At 42.3% G+C, this 20,257-nt stretch overlaps 1 protein-coding gene across 1 annotated transcript in view; it reads right to left on the reverse strand.

Annotated features, from left to right (window-relative positions):
- oca2 (oculocutaneous albinism II) overlaps nt 1-20,257 on the reverse strand; it is a 659,230-nt gene that overhangs the window by 419,402 nt on the left and 219,571 nt on the right. The window contains exon 8 of the mRNA XM_037698314.1: nt 4,435-4,588. Within this exon, the coding sequence (XP_037554242.1) occupies nt 4,435-4,588 (154 nt within the window). The remainder of the gene's footprint in view (nt 1-4,434; nt 4,589-20,257) is intronic.

Genomic DNA, 20,257 nt, shown 5'->3' on the forward strand with positions numbered 1-20,257 from the left:
CTCTGGACTATGCTATGACTTTCCCTTAAAAATTCAATGTTTTAACCGCCTATATGTACATGTATAACATCTGTTTATGTTGCTTTGCTGTGGTGGTTTTTTTTGATGCCTCAAATTGTGCCGTCTAGGACACGGTGTGAAAGATCTTTTTTTTATACCGTCTCTCCTCACGTTTTCTTTCCTTTTCTTATCTAAGCAAAATATTATTCTGAATAAGAATAAGAAGGCCGCGCTAATTATTTTAGCCGCAGCTTAGTGCACTCTGCCCATCTTCGGACAACTGGACGTACATATTCGCGTTGTATCTCGGTGCAATGCCAATAAAGTTTATTCTGATTCTGATTCCTTGGCTTCATCAGAATCATGGCTGCACTGTTCTGTACATACTGCGGTTATTGAATGTGCTTGGTTGGAATTCCATAAAAAAAGTGCATTGCAGTAGTCCAGTCTTGAGGAGATGAAAGCATGGACATGTTTTTCACCTTTGGAAAAGGAGAGTAATGGATGGAGTTTGGATATGCTTTTGAGATGAAAGAAGGAAGTCTTGCAAAGGTGTTTAATATGATATTCAAATGTAAGATGAGAATCAAATCTTACATCAAGATTAGTCACTGTATCAGAAAAGGAAATGTTTTGGCCAGAGAAGATTATGGAAGAGATGTTGAGTGGGTCTGGTGTAGGGTACCAACTGAAATAGCTTCTGTTTTTGATGTGTTTAATTGGAGAAAGTTGACATTCATCCAGGCTTTTATCTCCTCAAGGCAGGTGATGAGAGAAGGGAGTGTTGAACCTGCAGAACATGCTTAATATAGAGCTGCAAGTCATCTGATTTTACTTGACCTAACTGCTGCTTTTGATACAGTGGACCACAACATTTTAATATCGCGATTACGACATATTGTTGGTATTGATGGCACTGTTCTTAAATGGTTTAAGTCTTACTTGGAGGAGAGAACATTTTCAGTGAAAATTAATGACTCTGAATCATCTTCAGTTCCAATGCAATATGGTGTCCCGCAGGGCTCAATTCTGGGCCCTATGCTCTTCTCGTTGTACTTACTGCCTCTGGGTTCTATCCTTAGGAAACATGGGATTTCATTCCATTGTTACGCTGATGATTGTCAGATTTATTTACCCCTAAAGCAGAAGGATGGACATACGTTCACACATCTCCTGGAATGTCTAGGAGATATTAAAGCTTGGTTGGCCTTGAACTTTTTAAATTTTAATGAAAACAAAACCGAGGTGATGGTGTTTGGACCCAGTGGCTCCTGTGAGTCCTCCTCTATTAACCTGGGACCCTTGGAGAAATATTTTAAACCTGTTATTACAGATCTTGGTTTTAAGGTGGACAGTGATTTTAAATTGGACAGCCAAATCAAAGCCGTGGTTAAGTCCAGCTTTTATCATTTAAGGCGATTGGCGTCAGTGAAGTCTTTTCTTTCCAGGCAGCATTTTGAAATGGTGATCCACGCCTTTATTTCGACTCGATTGGATTACTGTAATGCACTTTATCTGGGAGTCAGTCAGTTGCTGCTCTCACGTCTGCAGCTGGTTCAGAATGCTGCTGCACGACTTTTAACAGGAACTCGAAAGAGGGAACATGTGACCCCTGTCCTGGCTTCACTTCACTGGCTGCCTGTATATTTTAGGATTCATTTTAAAATTCTTATGTTTGTTTTTAAATCACTGCATAATCTTGCCCCGGCTTACCTCTCTGAGCTTCTTCATCCCTACATACCCTATCGGTCTCTCAGGTCAGCAGATCAGCTGCTCTTGGAGGTACCAAGAACAAGAAGGAAGCTCAGAGGGGACAGGGCTTTCTCTGTCATGGGCCCTAAGTTATGGAACGACTTGCCTTTGCAGGTCAGAGAGTCCCCTTCACTGTCCATTTTTAAAGTTCGTCTTAAAACTCATTTATTCAACTTGGCTTTTAACACCAGCGGGATCTAGTTTTTAAATTTTGTATGCTTTTAAAATGTATGTTTTTAACACCAGCAGGATCTAGTTTTAAATTGTATGTTTTCTGTTTTTAAACTGTTTTTATTTCCACTTTTATTATGTTGTGTTTTAATGTACAGCACTTTGTGTCAGCCATGGTTGTTTTAAGGTGCTTTATAAATAAAGTTGGTATGGTATGGTATGGTATCTGCATAACAATGAAAAGAGATCCTGTGGTGAGAGATAATGTGACCGAGGGGGAGGATGTAGACGGTAAATAGTGTGGGCCCAAAATCTGACCCCTGTGGGACACCACAGAGACTGTGAGTCCAGGATATTGCTTCCCCAATGGAGACATACTCAGATCTGTCAGAGAGGTAACAGCGGAACCATTTCAGAGCTGTCTCAGTAAATCCTGCAGTTTGTTGTAGGCAGTGAAGAAGGATGCCATGATCCACAGTTTCAAAAGCTGAGTTCAAGTCCAGGATTATCAGAAGGGATGGAGAACCAGCATCCACTGCCATTAGAAGGACATTTGTGACCTTGACCAGAGCTGTTTCCATGCTGTGAGCTGAACAAAGGCCAGACTGGAATATCTCATAGATATTATTAATGGTGAGGTGGTCATGTAGACGGGTTGCCACAAATTTTTCCAGCACTTTGGACAAAATGGAAGGTTAGCAACAGGCCTATAGTTGACATGGTCGGCTGGATACAAGGTGGACTTTTTAAGAAGGGGGTTGATGATTGCAATTTTTAAGGTAGGTGGGACAAAACCAGTTTGGATGTAAATGTTTATCACAGATGTGATCTAAGGGCTGATGAAAAATATGCTTCTTTTCAGCAGAGAAGTGGGGAAAGAATCGAGGGCACAAGTAGAGGATTTCATTCTTTTGATAATAGCTATCACTTCTTGCTCGGAGACTGATGTAAAGCATTGAAGAGGTTAAGGATTTTGATCCTGAGACTTCTACAATGGTGCAGGTGAAACTACCAAGTTTGTCAGGGCAGACCAGTTGATGTGAATTTTGGTATGAAAAAGTCCATAAAGTTATTGCAGTGTTATTCAGTTGTTTCTGTAAGTGAGGGGGTTTTGGGTTGAAGGAGATGGTTTACTCTGGAAAAAAGTTGTTTGGAGTTCCCAGGGCTGTTGTTAATAACCCCAAACAAGGGAGGATCTGCTGTGGAAGTGGTCTACAGTTACAAATACTTGGGTGTACACCTGAATGACAACCTCAGCTGGGGCAACAACACTACCAGCCTGATCAAGAAAGCACATCAGTGACTCTACTTCCTCAGGTGGTTGAAGCAAGCTGAACTGGGAAGCTCAGTCCTCACGTCATTCTACAGATGTGCAGTGGATAGCATCCTGTCCTCAAGCAGCAACATGTGGCATAGAGGCTGCACAGCTGCAGAAAGGAAAGATCTGTAGAGTGTAGTGAAGGCTGCACAGAAGACTGTTTGGATTCAGCCTCCCCACCTTCACAGACATCTACACATCCAGATGCAGGAAAAGGAACACCTCCATCATGAAGGACCCCACTCACCCAGCAAACACACTTTTTGTCCCAGTCCCCTCAGGCAGAAGGTTGAGGAGCAATAAGTGTAGAACCACTAGACTGAGGAACAGCTTATACCTTGAACCTGTTAGACTCATTAATCTCTAACTACAATAATCACTGTAAGGAAAAAAATCACTGCAATGCCACATTAATTGGTGATTTGTGACTTATCTGTGCTGCTGATTATCCATGCCACTGATCCCATGCTGATTATTATTTCATGTTGTTGTATTCATTCATAACCATCTGCTCACTACAGACTCATGTTCGGGCTGCTGTTGCTACACCGTATTGTTCTACATTATTAGTGTTTAGCGTATAGCATAAATCTTTTAGTGTACCATTTGGCGTTCATTTAGCATAAAGCTTGGTGTATATCTTAGAGCTTAATGTAATGTTTCTTTTTATACTTTGTATTTTTGCTATTTCTGGGTGTAACTGGGACCCTGACTCCATAATTTCGTTCCACCTCATGTACCACATGTGATACAAATTACAATAAAATTGACTTGAACTTGCTCCTCCAAATAGAAAGGAGCCAGTTAAGGTGGTTTGGGCATCTGGATGCTTCCTGGGCACCTCCCTAGGGAGGTGTTTTGGGCATGTCTGACTGGGAGGAGATCCCAGGGAAGACCCAGGACACACTCGAGAGACTATGTGTTTTGGATGGCCTAGGAATGCCTTGGAGTCCTCCCAGAAGAACTGGAAGAGGTGGCCATGGAAAAAGATGTCTGGGCTTCCCTGTTCAAGCTGCTGACCCCGCAAACCAATTTTGGAACAAGCGGAAGATAATGGATGGATGGAAGATCTATTTTGCCATGTTACTTTTGTAAGTGTATCATTGAGAACACTCTTCAACCTTTTAAACTGTGTTGCAAAGAATGAGCCCAAACTCATTAATCCATAGAAAAAAACACCACAGACCATTTACCTCAAAGATGATGAGAACATAGACGCCAGCCAAGATGATTCCAGCAATAGCCACCTGTGTCTCCATGGTGACATAGAGTGATTGGTGGGTAATGGACAATGGCACAAACTCGTTATCCTGCAGGAAGGCCTGAATTGTGATGGCAATGGAGTCACTGTGTAGGAAACAAAGCAGGAGTCATAATATAAATGTTTCTTTTATTGCATGTTTTAGATCAGTGTTCAATGTCCCCCATTTATCACGGATGTTAGGGACCACTGTCCCCCAGCGATAAATGAAAACTGTGAAGTAGGGATTCAGTAGACTAAGTTCAAGTTCAAGTTCAAATAAACTTGGTCATTACTATCTCATGTGGTACATGAGATGGAATGAAATAATTTACACACATAGTAGTAAGTAGTAGTTTATTTTAGTATTTGTATACAGGTATATATTGGTGCTTTAAACCCTTCCCACACTCTTGTAATGCTTCTAACAATTTTCTAAACTCTGAAACCTTTAAAAAAATATTAATTTTAAATGGGTACTCAGAAGAGAAGATGAACTAGAAGAGATGAAGATGAAGAATTAGCTGGCCCGTTATCATGATGAAATTGATGAAGATGAGATGAAACCAGGCACTTTGGCTTTGTCCTTCATAATACAAGGATAAGATGGCATCCTTTTTCAGAACAGGCCTGTTTCGTCCATGTTAAAAACTTGTTCAGATCTATAGCCCCCCTCGGCGATCAAATCATGTTAACAAAGTCCTCTGCTCCTGATGTCAGCGGACGCAGCCTCTCCATGCAGCGAAACACTTTAATCCAAATCATTTTTATCCAAAGTGATTTTTTTTTCTGCAATCATTAATTCGCACCACCATTGCAGCTTCCATCTTAACAATCGTGCTGTATACGGCCGGCAACACCTGCTTAGATACGGCCATCTTAAAGTTTGTCCAGAAGTTCCACTTTCTCTTCAATCGTCAGCATCTTCCACTGGCGTTTTGGTTCACTGTCAGAAACTTTTGAACACACAAAATGTTTGGGAGCCATTCAGTTAAAAAAGAGCAGAGTTAAACAAACTGCCTGCTTCTAGTGTAACAGCGACCATCTGCTACTGTGACAGCCAATTAGCGGCCAGGTTAAACAGAGCTGATGGTTACTGAGCCAATCAGCACCCATCTTACTAAGCATTTTGGTTAAAAAGCATTTCTGGGAGACAAGATGGTGGTGGACATGTGAGCTGCAGTTTAGCTGAGCTCCTGTTGGCCCTAATGAAAAACTGCTTTTTATGATCGTATCCTCACTGTCTTTGGGCAGGATTTTATCTCTGGGACTGGTGTCACTGCATAGCTGAGTTAACAAACTGGTAATATGACCTCGTAGCAGAAAAAAATCTAAATTTTCTGTTCCTTTCTGCCCACGGCCTGTTGTTGCTGATGCAGTCTTGGGCCACTGTGATGAGGCAATGGGTGTACCAGTGGATGCTCCAGCCCCACCTTCGCCAATCTCTGGAAGGACAGTCAAGTCAGCTCTGAGGTCAGACATCCTGGCCTCAATTAGAACTGAAGTTGTAGCGATGATTAAGCTGGAACTAAGAGTGACTCTGACGGAGGATTTTAATTTTATCAAAAGTGAATTGTAGGTGGTCCAGGCCAAGTTGACTAACACCGCTACGGGTTTCAGAATGGAGCTCAACCAAGTTAAACTTGTTACTTCAGAGACTGAAAATGGACTTTCTTTTTACTCTGGTGAGATAGAGAAACTGTGTGGGATGGTGATGGAGTTAAAGAGTGACGTTGATGGGCTTAAAAAGCAGATTGAATCCATGGAGGGGCATACCACACGTGATTATATTAGAATTATTGGACTTTCTCAGTCAGCGGGTGAAAGCCCCTTGATAATAGCTAAGCTACTAATGAAAGCCCTATTATTGGATAAACTGCAGCTTACTGTACCGGACACCAGTAGAAGAGGTTCAGATGGAGAATCCAGAGTTGTCGTGGCCAGGCTTAACTACCACTACTGGGGTGGCTGAATGGTTAGTGCAGTCATCCTCCAATGCAAGAGTTAGGGGGTTCGAATCCACCAGCAGTCACATGTCAAAATGTCCCTGGGCAAGACACTGAACCCCTCATTGCCTTCGATGTGTGTCCAATCTGTCATGATCAGTGGCCCCTGCTGGCCCCCATCTGCTCACTTCCCTGCCCTTTCATGACATGCCATGTTTTCTGCCCCTGTCCTTCTTGTTTTGTTTATCCCTCAGCTCATGTCATTGCTCACATCTGCTCCTGTCAGTTAACAGTTCACCACACCCCCTCAGCCTATCACAGCAATCAGCCCTGATTCCATTCACCTGTTCAGCTCATCTGGTTCACCTGCTTTGCACCCTTTATAAGGTCCATTCTCCCTCTCCACCAGTGCAAGATTATTTCACTTTCCATGGTCCCTGATTTTCAAGCCTTCACAGTTTCATGCCTAGACCTCAAGCCTTGCTCTCTGGATTATTGACCTCACGCCTGCTTTCTGGATTTCCTGTTTTTTGCCTGCTCCTCAACTGGTTCTGTTCTGCCTCTCTGACCACAGTAACGACCTCCTCTTCAGTCTATGACCTCGACTCACGGATCACCTTTTTGGATTGCCCTTTGGACCACAAACTTTCATTGCCCCACTGTTCATAACATTAAAGGCCTCCCTCTGCAGCTGCCAGCAGCCTTATTAATAAAAGCTGTTAATTTTTGCACTCCTGTGTCTGGCTTATTTTGAATCCAAAACCCTGGTTCGTGACACCATCGGTGTATGAATGTGATCTAAAGCACTGATTATTCTCTTTAGAATGATTTGTTAAATTAGCTTTGTAGAGATCTAATAGAGTGTTGTATGAATGGGTAAATGAGGCACAGATTGTGTTGTAAAGAGCTTTGAGTATCTGTATTAGATAGAAAGGCGCTATATAAGTACAGTCCATTTACCATTTACCATTGGAAACATGTAGAAATACTTCAATGGGCGAGCGGCAGCAGCCAGATCCACTTTAGGGAATAGGCCATATTCATCGCAGCCGACTACACCCTGGGAGTGGCAAGATCACGAGCAATAATCACGGAGGAGAAGCTGCTTCTGCGGAACAGACCGGGGGTTCGGTACGTCTTCTCTTCCTGGCGTGACTCCACAGCACACATGGAGGGACTGACAGGTTGTTTGTTGACCCAAAAAAGTGAAGAAATACATCAAGGAAAATATTATTCCAGCTTCAGGCAGTGAGGATGAAATAGATCAAAATTAACCACAGGACCGGCCTCTTTTAATCAACAACTTTTATTAAACCTGTTTTGGACTCAAATAGTTGGCTGTGGTCCTTTGGTGACATTATTTATAACATTGTATTTGCATTAAGGGGCAAGTGCACAGTGTTAATGCTTTGAACTGATTACCATAAGTTTTGGTATACAGTGCACACCCTATGTTAGGAGCGTTTTTCTTGTTCTTTTTTTAGTGATTCCACATTGTTAGTGCTCTGATTTGATAGCTGTACACATTTGTTTTTTATGGTAATATTAGCATTTTTTGTTGTTTAATTTTGTGTTTTTTTTATTTACCATTATATCACATATGGGCAGACAGGAACCCAGATGGTTGGATTTTGTTCCCTAGGTAAGCACTAATGCGTAGATTCCTTAGATAGAGAACTTTACTTATTGGCTTTTATGTATGTGAATGTTCCTGTAAAGTGCCCTGAGACAACTTTGTTGTTATTTGGTGCTATATAAATAAACTGAATTGAATTGAATTGAATCAAATTGAATTGGATTTTCAGTTGATAGAGTTATTTTGCTCTCTCCATGTCCGGGTAGGAAAGAGGGGTAGGTTTATACCGGATCAATCTTCTTTTTTTTTTAATGTGATGTTCTGTATGTAATTTTATTTCTGGCTGTTCAAATATGACCAACATTAAGGATGTTGTCCACTCCAGTGGCTGCCTAGTTAAGTGTGTAAGATGGAATGTGAAATCCCTTAATAGTCCAGTAAAATTCTGAAAAATTATGTCACACATAAATCAGCTGAACACTGATATTGCCTTTTTGCAGGAGACCCATGTGCATTCTGCAGAGTGGAAAATTTGTTTAAAAAAATGGTCTTGTCAGGTATTTCAGCCTAATTTCCAATCCAAATCAAGAGGGGTAGCTATTATAGTTGGTAAACAGTTGAAATTTACAGCCTCGAGTGTGCATGCTGCCGGTGATCATGGTTTCGGTATATGCTCCCAACTGGGACGACTCTACATTTTTAGTAACCTCTTCTCAAATATACCAAATTTGTCAACACATACCTTATAATTAGTGGTGACACAAATTGTGTACTTTCATCTCTTCACCGTAGTTTGATGGGGAAAACTACTCTAACTAAGTCCGCTCAGCTAATTCATTCCTTGAATTGTATGGTGTGGCTGATGTATGGCATTTCTGTAATCCTACCTCAAGATCATACTTGTTTTTTTTCCCCAGTCCATAAGACATTCCAGATTGATTATTTCTTTCTTGATAAACAAATGTTCAATTTGGTGAAGGAATGTGATTATGGGGCTATGTTCATCTTTTATTATGAAATTGGTTATCTCAGTCACAAAATCTGTATTTCATCCTTGGAGATTGAACCCCTTACTTTTGTCCCAGGAAGAATCTACCAAATTTCTTACATCTGAAATTGAATTTTTCCTCTAAGTTTACCGAACACCAGGAATGCAACTCTGTACGGTCTGGGAGGCATTAAATCCCTACTCAAGGGGTCAGGTAATTCCTTACTGTCCAAACAAAATAAGAAGGGGTTGGTATGGCTAAGACAGTTAACGGAGGAGATACTACAATTAGACAGAGAATATAGCCGCTCCCCATCACAGGATCTATATAAAAAAATGTTTGTTACTTCAAACTAAAATTATTTCTTTGACTATGCAGCAGGCAGAGTATATAATTTCTAAATCTAGAACAGGGTCACTACGAACACTGTGAAAAGGCTGGGCACTTGCTTGTACACCAGTTGTGGTGACAGTCAACCAACCAAACTATTACAGCCATAAACAATGAACAGGGAGCTGCATGCCACGGCAATGCTGAAATGTATACATTTTTTAGTACATTTTATCATTGTATAAGACTGAGTTGACAGCTAACATATCAGACATGGAGAACTTTTTTGGATATCTTGAACTTCCTTCAGTGAATGCTGATCTCGCCGGGGACTTGGAGAAGGAGTTCTCTGTACATGAGATAAACTCTGCAATGAACGATATGAAAAATGGGAAATCCCCTGGACCAGATGACTTCCCATCTGAATAAAAAAAAATAAATAAAAAATTCTACTCTCACCTTTATTAAGGTCTTTGTCTGAGGAGTAACTTTCTGCACAGACATTGCCACTGTTTATGTGTCAAGATGTAATCTTGTTGATGCCTAAGAAAGATAATCCATCCATCCATTTCCACTTATCCGGGGTCGGGTCGTGGGGGTAGCAGCTTAAGTAGGGAGGTCCAGACTTCCCTCTCCCCATCCACTTGGGCCACTCCTCCAGTGGAATCTCAAGGTTTTCCGAGGCCAGCCGAGAAACATAGTCCTTCCATCGGGTCCTGGATCTTCCCCTGGGTCTCATCTCGGTGGGACATGTCCGGAACACCTCACCAGGTAGGCGTCCCGGAGGCATCCTAACCAGATGCCCAAGCCACATCAACTGGCTCCTCTCGTCTTGAAAAAGCAGCGGCTCTACTCTGAGTCCCTCCTGGATGATCAAGCTTCTCACCCTATCTCTAAGGGAAAGCCCAAACACCCTGCGGAGAAAACTCATTTCGGAAGCTTGTATCTGAGATCTCGTTCTTTCGGTCACAACCCAAAGCTCATGACCATAGATGAGGGTAGGAACATAGATCGATCGGTAAATTGAGAGCTTTACCTTTTGACTCAGCTCTCTCTTCACCATAACAGACCGGTACAGCGCCTGCTTCACTGCAGAGGCCGCACCTGTCCGCCTATCGATCTCTCGCTCCATTTTCTCCTCATTAGTGAACAAGACCCAAAGATACTTAAACTCCTCCACTTGGGGTAGGACCTCCTCCCTGACCCAGGAGAGGGCACTCTACCCTTTTCCGGCTAAGAACATGGCCTCGGATTTTGAAGAACTCAAATGCATTCTGGGGGTCAGAGCGGGTGACATAAAATCTTATCTGAAACTGCTGACTAAGGCTCAGGCTAAATACAGTAAGATTGTTATTCATGTCGGCGGTAATGACACCCGGTTATGCCAATCGGAGGTCACTAAAATGAATGTTGCTTTGGTGTGTGACTTTGCTAAAACCATGTCAGACTGCGTAGTTTTTTCTGGCCCTGTCTCCAACCTGACCAGCGATGACATGTTTAGCCATATGTCATCGTTTAACCGATGGATGTCTAGGTGGTGTTCTGACAACGACGTGGGCTACATAGATAACTGGAGTTCTTTCTGGGGAAAACCTGGTCTGATGCGGAGAGATGGCATCCATCTCGTTTTGGACGGAGCCGCTCTTATTTCTAAAAATATGGCTGATTTTGTTTAGCCCCCAAATTATTGACAACCCAGGGTCCATTCCAGGAAGCAGAGTTGTAGTCCTCCACCCCTCTCTGCTGCTTCTCCTCTGTTACCCACCCACACCCCCATTGAAACAGTGTTAACTCGCCCACAGCTCAAATTAAATAAACCAAAAACCAGCTCTAAAAATATAAACAATAAAAATCTTATTAAAATAAACAGTTACTTTACGAGAGCAGGCAGCACGGTGGCGCAACTGGTAGATCTGCTGCCTCTCAGCGAGCAGGTCCTTGGTTCAAACCCCGGTCCAGGGGCCTTTCTTGGTGGAGTTTGCATGTTCTCTCCGTGCATGCGTGGGTTTTCTCCGGGTACTCCGGTTTCCTCCCACAGACCAAAAACATGCATGTTAGGCTGATTGGTAACTCTAAATTGTCCCTAGGTATGAGTGAGAGAGTGAATGTTTGTTTGTCTCTGTGTGTCCCCGTGATGGACTTGCGACCCATCCAGGGTATACCCCGCCCCTCGCACAGTGATTGCTGGACATGGGCACCAGCGACCCCCGTGACCCAAAATGGATTAAGCGGGTAAAGATAATGGACGGATGGATGGATTTACGAGAGCAAAATCAAAAAAACATTAAATGTGGATTATTGAACATCAGATCTCTTTCCTCTAAATCCCTGTTAGTGAATGAACTGATAACTGATCATCATATTGATTTATTCTGTCTGACAGAAAACTGGCTACAATGGGAGGATTTTGTTAGTATAAATGAATCCACTCCTGTTAATTATTTAAATTTTCATGTTCCTAGAACAACTGGCCGAGGTGGAGGAGTAGCTTTTATTTTTCAGTCAGGAATATTGATTAATTCCAAACCAGTTTTTTAGTTATGATTTTTTGAATCGGTGTCCCTCAGTCTTTAGCATCAAAAATGGAAATCAGAAAAGCCACTTTTACTAGTTGTTATATATCGTCCACCTGGCACTTACTCTGTTTTTGTCTGAATTCTCAGAATTCTTAACTGACTTACTATTAAATACTGATAAAGTCATAATAATGGGTGATTTAAATATTCATATAGATGTTGAAAGTGATAGTTTAAGCATAGCCTTTAATAATTTAATGGAGTCGTTTGGTTTTACCCAAAACGTCCGCACATCTACTCATTCTTATCATCACACTCTTGATTTAGTTCTGAACTATGGCATAGAGATTAAGGACTTGGTAATAGTTCCTCAAAATCCTGTTCTGTTTGACCATTTTTTTAATAACCTTTGAGTTTATATTAAATGACTACACAGTCACTGAGAGTAAATTTCATATTAGCAGGTGCTTATCAGAAAATGCTGTAACCAAATTTAAACAATCACTTCCATCAATATTTTCCTCTGTCTTGCAGAGTAATGCATCAGAGAACAGTGACAGATCATCTAGTTGATCATCTTACAACTTCAATGCAAACTTCACTTGATAAAATTGCTCCACTGAAAAATAAAGTAATCAATCAAAGGAAACTGCCCCCTTGGTTCACTTCTGAGTTATGTACTTTAAAGCAGGCATCTAGAAACCAGGAGAGAAAATGGCGCTCTACTAATGTTGAAGAATTTTATTTAACTTGGAAAGATAGTCTGCTAACATAAAAAAAGCTCTCTGTAAAGCTAGAACTTTATATTACTCATCTTTAATAGATGAGAATAAAAATAACCCTAGGTTTCTGTTTAGAACTATTACTAGACTAATTAAAAGTCCCATTTGAGTTGAACCATGTATCCCTACAACTATAAGTGGTGATCAAACATGTCTATGCGCAATAATCCAGGTAAACAGTCCAACAATTTTCAGTCAGGTCATCTGGACAGTTTCTTTTTTTGTTGAAACAATTCACATTCCATCTGGAAGGCTTCAACAGTCAAGGAAACACACAACACAAAACAGATTCTTCCCCCAAACAGCTTACTCCAAAGTCAAACAAACCAGTTATGTTGGTGCTAAGATTGTGTCTTTGGCACACCCCCTCCTCTTGTGCCAAGAGGAGGTGGCGTACCAAAGACACCATCTTAGCACCAACATAACTGGTTTATTCCACTTTGGAGAAAGATTATTTGGGGAAGAATCAGTTTTGTGTCGTGTGTTCTCTTGACTGATGGAGTCTTCTCGATGGAAGTTGAAATGTTTCAACAAAAAAAGAAAAAGAAACTGTCCAGATGACCTTAATTCAAATTGTTGGATTGTATACCTGGATTATTAAGAATGGACATTTTTGATTGTGAATCAGTTTGACATGACTGTCGACAAGGAAGAGGGCTGGAACAAATGGAGGGAACGTGCAAAAGACCATCTTAGCAACAACATAACTGGTTTGTTCCATTTTTGAGTAAACTGTTTTGGGGAAGAATCAGTTTTGTGTTGTGTTTCCTTGACTGATGAAGCCTTCCGGATGGAAGGTGAAAGGTTTCAGAAAAAAAAAAAACTGTCCAGATTACATGACTGAAAATTGTTGGATTGTATACCTGGATTATTGAGCATGGACCTTTTTGGTTTTGAATCAGTTTGACATGACTGTTGAGAAGTAAGAGGGCCAGCACAAGAGGAGGAGGCGTGCCAAAGACACCATCTTAGCATTACCATTACTGGTTTGTTCCACTTTGGAGTAAGCTGTTTTGGGGAAGAATCTGTTTTGTGTTGTGTGTTTCCTTGACTGATGAAGACTTCCAGAAAAACTGTCCAGATGACCTGACTGAAAATTGTTGGATTTAATACATGGAAATTTGAGCATGGACAATTTTGGTTTTGAATCAGTTTGAGATGACTGTCGACAAGGAAGATGGCCGGCACAAGAGGAGGTGGCGTACCAAAGACACCATCTTAGCATCAACATAACTGGTTTGTTCCACTTTGGAGAAAACTGTTTGGGGAAGAATCAGTTTTGTGTTGGGTGTTTTCTTGATTGACGAAGCCTTCCAGATGGAAGGTGAAATGTTTCAGAAAAAAATGTCAAAATGATATGACTGAAAATTGTTGGATTGAATACCTGGATTATTGAGCATTGACCTTTTTGGTTTTGAATCAGTTTGACATGACTGTTGACGAAGAAAAGGTCCAGCACAAGAGGAGGGGGCATGCCAAAGACCCCATATTAGCATCAACATAACTGGTTTATTGCACTTTAGAGTAAGCTGTTTTGGGGAAGAATCAGTTTTGTGATGTGTTTTTCCTTTACTAATGAAGCCTTCCGGATGGAAGGTGAATCGTTTCAGAAAAAAGAAGAAACTGTCCAGATGACCTGACTGAAAATTGTTGGATTGTATACCTGTATGATTGAGCATGGTCCTTTTTGGTTTTGAATCAGTTTCACATGCCTGTTGACGAGGAAGCGGGTCGGTACCAGAGGAGGTGTATTGCCAAAGACACCATCTTAGCACCAACATAACTGGTTTGTTCCACGTTTGAGTAAGCTGCTTTGTGGAACAATCAGTTTTGTGTTGTGCGTTTCCTTGACTGAAGAAGGATGGAAGGTGAAACGTTTCAGAAAAAAAAAAAAAGTAATTGTCCAGATGACCTGACTGAAAATAGTTGGATTTTATTTAATACATGGATATTTGAGCATGGACAATTTTGGTTTTGAATTATTTTCACATGACTGTCGACAAGTAAGATGGCTGGCACAAGAGGAGGGGGCGTACCTAAGACCATCTTAGCACCAACATAACTGGTTTATTGCACTTTGGAGTAAGCTGTTTGGTGGAATATTCCATTTTGCGTTGTGTTTTTCGTTGACTGATGAAGCCTTCCGGATGGAAGGTGAAAGGTTTCAGAAAAAAAAAAGAAACTGTCCAGATGACCTAACTGAAAATTGTTGGATTGTATACCTGGATTATTGAGCATGGACCTTTTTGGTTTTGAATCAGTTTGACATAACTGTCAATGAGGAAAAGGGACGGCACAAGAGGAGGGGGCGTGCCAAAGACACCATCTTAGCACCAACATAACTGGTTTATTCCAAATTGGAGAAAGCTGTTTTGGGGAACAATCAGTTTTGTGTCATGTTTCCTTGACTCATGAAATAAGATAGAAAGGCACTATATAAATACAGTCCATTTACCATTTACCTAAACTGTACCCTGGGTTGTCAATAATTTGGGGGATAAACAAAATCAGCCATATTTCTAGAAAGAAGAGTGGCTCCATCCAAAGTAGAATGGATGCCATCTCTCCGCATCAGACCAGGTTTTCCCCAGAAAGAACTCCAGTTATCTATGTAGCCCACATCATTCTCAGAACACCACCTGGACACCCAGCGGTTAAATGACGACATACGGCTAAAAATGTCATCGCTGTTCAGGTTGGGGAGGGGGCCATAGAAAACTACGGAGTCCCACATGGTTTTAGCAAAGTCACACACTGAAGTAACATTAATTTTAGTGACCTCTAATTGGCGTAACCAGGTGTCATTACTGCCGACGTGAATAACAATCTTATTGTATTTAGCCTTAATTTTAGTCAGCAGTTTCAGATAAGATTCTATGTCGCCCGCTCTGGCCCCCGGAATGCATTTGACTATTGCTGCTGGAGTCCTAAATCCATGTTTTGGACTATGGATAATAATAATATTTATATTACTCATCTTTAATAGATGAGAATAAAAATATCCCTAGGTTTTTGTTTAGTACTATTGCTAGACTAAATAAAAGTCCCATTTTGGATGAACCATGTATCCCTACAACTATAAGTAGTGATGACTTCATGAGATTCTTTATGAATAAAATGATTTAAATTAGAATGAAAATTCAAACCATCCTTCCTTCTACTATCTCTAGTCCCCTGTCAATTGAGGCAACTTAAAAAATTTCACTACAGCCTGATTTGTGTTTGGACAGTTCTTGTCCTGTTGAGCTCTGAATTGTCAAAAATAATAACATCATCCAAACCTTCCACATGCCTGCTAGATCCCATCCAAACCAGACTGTTTAAAGAGATATTTCCCCTAATTAATGTCCACATTTTGGATATACTTAATTTGTCTTTAATGATTGGTTACATACCACAGAGCTTTAAGGTTGCTGTAATTAAACATTTAATTAAAAAGTAAATGGACTGTACTTATATAGCGCCATTCTATCTTATCGAGACACTCAAAGCGCTTTACACTACAATCTTTGTCCTCATTTACCCATTCATACAGCTCTCTACTAAATCTCTACAAAGCTAATTGAACAAGTCATTTTAAAGAGAATAATCAGTGCTTTAGGTCACATGCATACACGGATGGGACACATCAGAGGCAACGAGGGGTTCATTGTCTTGCCCAGGGACACTTCGACTTGCGACTGCTGGTGGATTCGAACCCCAAACTCTTGCATTGAAGGACGACTGCTCTATCCACTCAGCCACAGCCTCCCTGTGTCTGATCTTGATTCAGAAATTCTGGCCAACTATAGACCTATATCTAATCTAACTCATCTAAAAAATTCTAGAGAAAATAGTTGCAGGTCAGTTGCGTGAACATTTACAAAGAAATAATCTGTTTGAAGAGTTTCAGTCAGGGTTTAGAGCTCATCATAGCACAGAAACAGCACTAGTAAAAGTCATTAATGATATTCTCATGGCTTCAGACAATGGACTTGTGTCTATACTGGTCCTGTTAGACCTCAGTGCTGCATTTGATACAGTTGATCACAATATTTTACTACAGAGACTTGAATATGATATTGGGATTACAGGAACAGCTCTAAAATGGTTTAAATCATATCTATCTGATAGATTCCAGTTTGTAAATGTAAATAATAAATATTCTTCATACACCAAAGTTAGTCATGGAGTTCCTCAGGGCTCAGTGCTTGGGCCAATACGCTTTGCTTTGTATATGCTTCCATTAGGTAAAGTTATTAAACAGCATGGGATAAATTTTCATTGTTATGCTGATGACACACAATTATATGTGTCCATTAAACCCAATGAATCCAATCAGCTACTTAGACTACAAGCATGTCTTAAAGACATAAAAACCTGGATGACCCTTAATTTTCTCCTGTTGAACACAGACAAGACTGAGGTTTTGGTTTTTGGACCTGAGCACCTTAGGAATGAATTTTTCAGTCTTTCTCCCTCCTTAGATGGCATTAATCTGTCCTCCAGCTCTAATGTTAAAAATCTTGGTGTTAATTTTGATCAGGACATGTCTTTTATCCCCCACATTAAAAATGTTACTAGTACCACCTTCTTCCACCTGCGTAATATCACTAACATTAGAAACATCTGATCTAAAAATGATGCAGAAAAACTGGTCCATGCATTTGTCACGTCTAGACTAGACTATTGCAATGGTTTATTATCTGGATGTCCAAATACTTCTTTAAAACATCTTCAGTTGATCCAAAATGCTGCTGTTAAAGTCTTAACCGGAGTTAGTAGGAGAGATCATATTTCTCTAGTTTTAGTTTCTCTCCACTGGCTTCCTGTCAGGTCCAGAAAAGAATTCAAAATCTTACTTCTAACCTACAAAGCTCTTAACAACCTAGCTCCATCTTATATTACAGATCTTATTGTTCCATATTTTCCTAACAGAGCACTTCGCTCTCAGGCTGCAGGTTTACTTGTGGTTCCTAGAATTTACAAAAACAGAATGGGAGGCAGATCTTTCAGTTATCAGGCTCCTCTCTTGTGGAACCAACTTCCAATCTCTGTCCGTGAGGCTGACACATTATCCAGTTTTAAAACTAGGCTTAAGACTTTCCTTTTTGCTAAATCCTTTAGTTAGGGTCAGCTTGGGTTTCCTGAGCTGTCCATTAGTTATGCTGCTATAGGCTTAGACTGCTGGAGGACAAACTGACCACAATTTTCACTCTACTACTGTCTTTACTTACTCTGCTCAACCTGTTTTGTATTTGTAATTATTTTTTCTATCCTTAACATGTTTTTTTGTCTTTCAGATACACCTGGACCTATACCTGGACCTACCATTCTGTGTTCGTCTGTCTCTCCTTCCGGTCCTCTCAACCAGCCGGTCAAAGCAGATGGCCGCTTGTCCTGAGCTGGTTCTGCTGGAGGTTTCTTCCTTTTAAAAGGGAGTTTTTCCTTTCCACTGTTGCCGCTGTGCTTGCTCAGGATGGGAGACTGCAATGAAGCCAAGATTCAACTTGTCTGCTGGATTCCTTAGATAGAGAACTTTACTAATTGGCTTTTATGTGAATGCTTCTGTAAAGTGCCCTGAGACAACGTTGTTGTGATTTGGCGCTATATAAATAAACTGAATTAAATTGAATTGAATCATTCTAAAGAGACTAATCAGTGCTTTTAGGTGGGATGCACCGATCCACATTTTTTAACTTCCAATCCGATCTCGATACCTAAATCTGGATATCGGCCGATACCGATCCAATTCTGATATCATCATCATCATTGATTTTATATGTGTAAGGATGGTACTTTTCTGTGGCCCGGTTTGTGTCTTGTTCCCTCGTGCTCTCTCATTAGTTCCATTGTTACCACCTGTGTCTCGTCCAAGCTGTCTGTAATTATGTCTCGTCTTGTCTCTGTATATAAGCTGTCTGTTCAGTCTTGTTCATCGTCGCGTCGTCTTCGTTGGGTCTGCTGTGTCTTTCCCTGAGTCTTCCTGGTTCCTAGAGTCTCCCGTGTCTCCCGTGTCTCCTGAGATTCCCGTGCCTCCTTCCTATGTTCATGTAAGTTTTGCTGCCCCGTCAGCTTGTTATTTTGTACTTTCATTTATCATTAAATTCCTATTTTTTGTATTTCTGCCGAGTTGAGTCCCTGTTCTGCACCCTGGGTTCGCTCCTGACCACAAATCCTAACAGTACGACACTAGAACCCAGCGGGGCAGGGTTCTCTCTCGGCAACACTCACCTTTTTTCTTTTTCCCTCCTCGTGCCATGATGGACGAGCTCCACTCCGTCCCTGTCCTTCTGCCGTCCCACCGCCGCCGTAGTGGCAGAAGACGGTTCCGGAGGCAGTCTGCAGCGACCGGCCCGGTCTCGTCGGCCGAGCATAACTTTAGAGCTGGTTCCGGTGTTTTTGTGGGAGCGGGGCTCGCCGCCTCACCTCCCAGGTTTCCGGTGGGGGCGAGATCCAGCGTCCCGCGGGAGCTCCGGTCCACTCCTGTTCGGTTCGGTGGGTCCAGTCCAGTTGACGTTACAGGGGCGGGTTCCGTCGCCTCACCTCCCAGGTTCCTGGTGGGGGCGGAATCCGGCCTCTCACCGTCACTCCGCGCCGCGGCTGTTCGACCCAGCCTGGCCGTACCTCCGGAGCGTATTCCTTGGGACTCCGTGGGGGCGTGTCCCGCCGCCTCACCTTCCAGGTTTCTGGTGGGGGCGGCACCCGTCACCACACCCACACATAAAGACATTCCCTTTTTTTATTCATTTTCTCCTGAAGAGATTTTTCAAGTTAATCAGACCCTTTTAGAATTATTTAATTCCGCTAAAACTAACCCGTCCTCCTTTGATATAGTTTTGTCCCAGATGGAGGATTTTTTACTTTCTATCCCTGGTCTTTCTTTGCTCCCCGAGTATGATTTTTTATTATCTAAGTTAGAGACTTTTAAGACCCCTGTTACAGCCATTCCTGAGGTGGACTCCACGCTGCACGCAGCCCCTGAGGTGGACTCCACGCTGCACGCAGCCCCTGAGGTGGACTCGACGCTGCACGCAGCCCCTGAGGTGGATCCTCATCTCTCCTATTCCGAGGGGGTCCCGGCAGACGCTCCTCATCTCTCCTATTCCGAGGGGGTCCCGGCAGACGCTCCTCATCTCTCCTATTCCGAGGGGGTCCCGGCAGACGCTCCTCAGCTCTCCTATTCCGAGGGGGTCCCGGCAGACGCTCCTCAGCTCTCCTGCTCCGTTCCTGCCACCGCCGCAGAGGGCTCCGTTCCTGCCGCCGCCGCAGAGGGCTCTGTTCCTGTTTCTTTTCCTCCCGCAGAAGTTTCCGTTCCTGCCGCAGAAGACTCCGTTCCTGCCGCAGAGGGTTCCGTTCCTGCCGCAGAAGTCTCCGTTCCTGCCGCAGAGGGTTCCGTTCCAGTTTCCGTTCCTGCCGCAGAAGACTCCGTTCCTGCCGCAGAGGGTTCCGTTCCAGTTTCCGTTCCTGCCGCAGAAGACTCTGTTCCTGAAACAGAAGTTCCTGCTCCTGCTGAGCTCCAGGCCTCTCCTCCATCTGCTGCAGAGCTTCAGGCCCCTCCGTCGTCTGCTGCAGAGCTTCAGGCCTCTCCGTCGTCTGCTGCAGAGCTTCAGGCCTCTCCGTCGTCTGCTGCAGAGCCACAGGCCTCTCCGTCGTCT

Source organism: Nematolebias whitei, chromosome 3 (assembly GCF_014905685.2).
Source record: "Nematolebias whitei isolate Nwh7 chromosome 3, NemWhi1, whole genome shotgun sequence".
In the NCBI taxonomy this organism is placed as follows: domain Eukaryota; kingdom Metazoa; phylum Chordata; class Actinopteri; order Cyprinodontiformes; family Rivulidae; genus Nematolebias; species Nematolebias whitei.